The sequence below is a fragment of the Geospiza fortis genome, unplaced genomic scaffold (assembly GCF_000277835.1).
Source record: "Geospiza fortis unplaced genomic scaffold, GeoFor_1.0 scaffold8, whole genome shotgun sequence".
Taxonomy (NCBI): domain Eukaryota; kingdom Metazoa; phylum Chordata; class Aves; order Passeriformes; family Thraupidae; genus Geospiza; species Geospiza fortis.
The window spans coordinates 1,251,277-1,251,524 of record NW_005054414.1 but is presented as its reverse complement, the minus strand read 5'-3'; the positions used below and the strand labels follow the sequence as shown (position 1 = coordinate 1,251,524).

Sequence of the window (248 nt, the reverse complement as noted above, 5' to 3'; positions counted from 1 at the left end):
GTTTTTTCCGGGGCTGTACAAAGTCATCATCCGAGTCATCAGTAAGCTCTGGGTTATCTTTTTCACTCTTGCTGCTTGGCTGTACAGGGAACTTTCTCTCAGGATAAAGATTCCTTAGAAGGTCTTCAAAGTAGGCTTCGAGTTTCATGCCAGCATCAGCCACTTCTGAATCAGGCTGTGGGTGAATGAACAACATCAGTGCACTGTGAAATAGCTTTGGAATTAGATCACATTAGGTCTTTTAGGTA

The 248-nt window shown here is 43.1% G+C and overlaps 1 protein-coding gene across 1 annotated transcript in view; it reads right to left on the bottom strand.

Moving 5' to 3' along the window:
- The window catches only part of TRIM24 (tripartite motif containing 24), a 39,615-nt gene that overhangs the window by 6,477 nt on the left and 32,890 nt on the right, over positions 1-248 (bottom strand). Inside the window, exon 19 of the mRNA XM_031061441.1 lies at positions 1-175. Coding sequence (XP_030917301.1) covers positions 1-175 — 175 coding nt within the window. The remainder of the gene's footprint in view (positions 176-248) is intronic.